Genomic DNA, 3,872 nt, shown 5'->3' on the forward strand with positions numbered 1-3,872 from the left:
TGAGTACCTGTGTATAAGGAGGGACCAGGGAGGTTGCAGAGGGATAACCAAGGTTATAAAGGAAATGGATAGAAGGAAGTTGCCTCTCCTGGACACTATAGAGATCTGTACGGCTGCTTTGGGCCTTCCTCTGGATTAACACTGTAGGATCATACATTTGATGAGATGGGGAGAGGGGTCTGTGTCTGGTCTTCTTAGGGTCATAAATAATACATAGACTGTAATATAAACCAAAGTAAATACTGCTTTCCATATAACACGTTCCACAATCTTCATCACTTACAACATTAGGGAATTCAGTACATTCCTTCCAACCTTGTTCATATTTATATTGTGTATTATTGGATGTAACGTGGGAGGAACAATCAGGTGTAGCTGGGACAGAATGATGAGCTGTGTGATCCCCAAACTATAGGCCGCCTATGCAGGATCCATGTCTTTTACGTAGGATCATAGGAAATTCAGCTTTTTATGTTTCAGGTTTAAAGACTTATGGTAAGAAAAGAATTTCCCCACATTCTTCTGAATCTCTTTTGTACTGATTCCGTATATTATTGGATTTAACATGGGAGGAAAGAGTAGATAAAGATTGGACAGAATGACTTGGGTGGACACCACCATGTGCTCCGCGTACCTGTGAGACAGGAATGAGAAGAGTGCTGGGATGTAAGCCACAAGGATGACGCAGATGTGGGTGACACAGGTGTTCCCGACCTTGTACCGAGCCTCGCGAGATGGAAGCCTCAAGACGGCTCTCACTATCAAGGTATATGAGGTCGCAATAAACACAAAATCTATCAATGCCACAGAGAGAGCGACAAATAACCCATAGGCATCATTAATCCTGATGTCGGCACAGGCGAGCTTGGCTACTGCCATGTGTTCACAATAGGTTTGTTCAATACTGTGGCTTCGACAAAATGGCAGCCACCTGAGCAGTAACAGGTGCGGTATCATCAAAACAGTTCCTCTCATGACCACCAGTATGCCAATCTTCATGATGAGAGGGGTGGTGAGAATGGTAACGTACCTCAGGGGGTGACACACTGCCACATAGCGATCAAAGGCCATCGCCAAGAGCACTGAGGAGTTCATGATGGAGAAGGAATGGACAAAGAACATCTGGACCAGGCAGCACTCAAAGCTGATCTCCCGGTTGTTGAACCAGAAGATGAACAGCACTTTGGGTACAGTAGAGTTGGACTGGACAAGGTCAGTGAACAATAACATTGAGAGGAAGAGATACATGGGTTGGTGGAGACTCGGCTCAGTTTTTATGATAAGCAGAACACAAAAATTACTCAACAAAGAAACAAAGTACATGAAAGAGACGGGCAAAGCAATCCACCCATGGACATCTTCTAGTCCGGGGACTCCGGCCAGGAAGAAAGGAGAAGTGAGGCTGAGATTCATAGTGTTACTAGTAATAACCATCATCTGGTCATCTCTGAGATCTTCTCACACATATACGAGGTCCCGATGTCTACAATGTATCTATAAAAAGGATTGCAACAAATAGTAAAATAAAATATGAATACAACATCTACAACCAGGTGACCGGCAGCTGATGAGGGGTAGAAGGAGGATAGAACACAAAGAAGCTCATGCGCACCTCCATGATATCTATCTACATCATAGAGCTGTCGTGCAGTTGCTTGGTTTCACCCATATTGGAGACAAGTGATCACTCATTCATCTCTAGTCCATTCTGTTCTACAAAAATATTTTCTTTGTCAATGTGTAATCAGCTCGGAGATCATCTCCGGGTGTTTAGCTTCGTTGATGTTACCCCCAGGAACGATCTACTTACTGTGGTTGGTGGATGTTCCTGTGTTACTGAGAAGTCGGAGGTTATTATAGAGTCGTGGTATCATCTCTGGGGACCTTCAGGCCTCGAAACAAAATGTCTCGAAATGATTGCACAATTACTTCCAATTATAGACGCTAAGTCCCGGAGGCTTCTTGTGTCTTTCTTGGGAAAATAAGATTCTTAGCTGTGACTTTTCGGGCCTTCAAAGAAAACCTTAACCCCCGAGAGGTTTCACGTTCTCTCCAGATTTATGTCTTTCTTGTATTGTTAAAGAGTTTTGATAGAAATAATGAATGAATGGTCAAAATGGCAAATGGCTGCAAAGTGATGACTGGCTGCGTGTGAAAATGTATTTGCCCTCTACGATACTTACACAATCTGGCAACATTTTTGCTACAATTGTTACAATTGCCAAGCCACCCAGTGTCTCCTCTATGGTACAGGCAGTGCGATTATACCTGCCCATACAAAGTCCCAGAACAGGTGTGCCATTGTTGTACTGTTTTCTCATGTAGGTCAGTGCTACCAGTTGTATATAATATGGGCTGAAGGTGTAGTATTGCACTCCCACCACTAGATGTCTACTGTATGTTTTGCTATTGCCCCGGCCAGCTGAAAGAAAGGTGTTAGCAGATTAAATGTATATGTGACCAAAGTCATGCACTGGGCCACCTACTATATGGAGACTGCACAGAGGAGGCCACCTACTATATGGAGACTGCACAGAGGGGGCCATCTACTATATGGAGACTGCACAGAGGGGAGTCATCTACTGTATGAAGACTGCACAGAGGGGGCCACGTACTACATGGGGGCTGCACAAAGAAAGGCCACCTACTATAAGGAGACTGCACAGAGGGGGCCATCTACTATATGGAGACTGCACAGAGGGGGCCATCTACTATATGGAGACTGCACAGAGGGGGCCATCTACTATATGGAGACTGAACAGAGAGGGCCACGTACTACATGGGGGCTGCACAAAGAAAGGCCACCTACTATATGGAGACTGCACAGAGGAGGCCATCTACTATATGGAGACTGCACAGAGGAGGCCACCTACTATATGGAGACTGCACAGAGGGGGCCATCTACTATATGGAGACTGCACAGAGGGGGGTCATCTACTGTATGAAGACTGCACAGAGGGGGCCACGTACTACATGGGGTGACCAAAGTCATGCACTGGGCCACCTACTATATGGAGACTGCACAGAGGAGGCCACCTACTATATGGAGACTGCACAAAGGAGGCCACCTACTATATGAAGACTGCACAGAGGGCGCCATCTACTATATGGAGACTGCACAGAGGGGGGTCATCTACTGTATGAAGACTGCACAGAGGGGGCCACGTACTACATGGGGGCTGCACAAAGAAAGGCCACCTACTATATGGAGACTGCACAGAGGGGGCCATCTACTATATGAAGACTGCACAGAGGGGGCCACATACTATATGGGGGCTGCACAAAGAAAGGCCACCTACTATATGGAGACTGCACAGAGGGAGCCACCTACTATATGGAGACTGCCCAGAGGGGGGAATCTACTATATGGAGACTGCACAGAGGGGGTCATCTGCTATATGGAGACTGAACAGAGGGAGCCATCTACTATATGGAGACTGCACAGTGGGGGTCACCTACTATATGGAGACTGCACAGTGGGGGTCACCTACTATATGGAGACTGCACAGAGGGAGCCAACTGCTATATGGAGACTGAACAGAGGGAGCCATCTACTATATGGAGACTGCACAGTGGGGGTCATCTACTATATGGAGACTGCACAGTGGAGGCCATCTACTGTATGGAATAAATAACAATTAACCCTTGTTCGACAAAATTAAAAACATACAATTACCCAAACATAATCTTTATTAAATCATGATCCACAAATACCCCATAAGAAATATGTACACAACGGACAATTAAAAACCAATGTGGAGGGTCCAGCTCGCATAATCAGTACACAGATCACACCATTTATTGTACCAGGGAAATATAAATCGTAATCAAAACGTAGACTCCTTATGTACTAATAAAAAGATTGTACAAAC

The 3,872-nt window shown here is 45.4% G+C and overlaps 1 protein-coding gene across 1 annotated transcript; it reads right to left on the bottom strand.

Moving 5' to 3' along the window:
• Window positions 1-450: 450 nt before the first annotated feature.
• LOC138793331 (olfactory receptor 52K1-like) lies at window positions 451-1,437 on the bottom strand. Its single transcript, XM_069971858.1, has one exon. The coding sequence runs from the start codon at window positions 1,435-1,437 to the stop codon at window positions 451-453; it is 987 nt and encodes a 328-aa protein (XP_069827959.1).
• Between the last annotated feature and the right edge of the window lie 2,435 nt (window positions 1,438-3,872).

This window comes from Dendropsophus ebraccatus, chromosome 5, assembly GCF_027789765.1.
Source record: "Dendropsophus ebraccatus isolate aDenEbr1 chromosome 5, aDenEbr1.pat, whole genome shotgun sequence".
NCBI classification, from domain to species: Eukaryota; Metazoa; Chordata; class Amphibia; order Anura; family Hylidae; genus Dendropsophus; species Dendropsophus ebraccatus.

Coding starts and splice junctions, on each gene's coding strand:
- LOC138793331 (XM_069971858.1), bottom strand. CDS start 1,437: ATGATGGTTATTACTAGTAACACTATGAATCTCAGCCTCACTTCTCCT.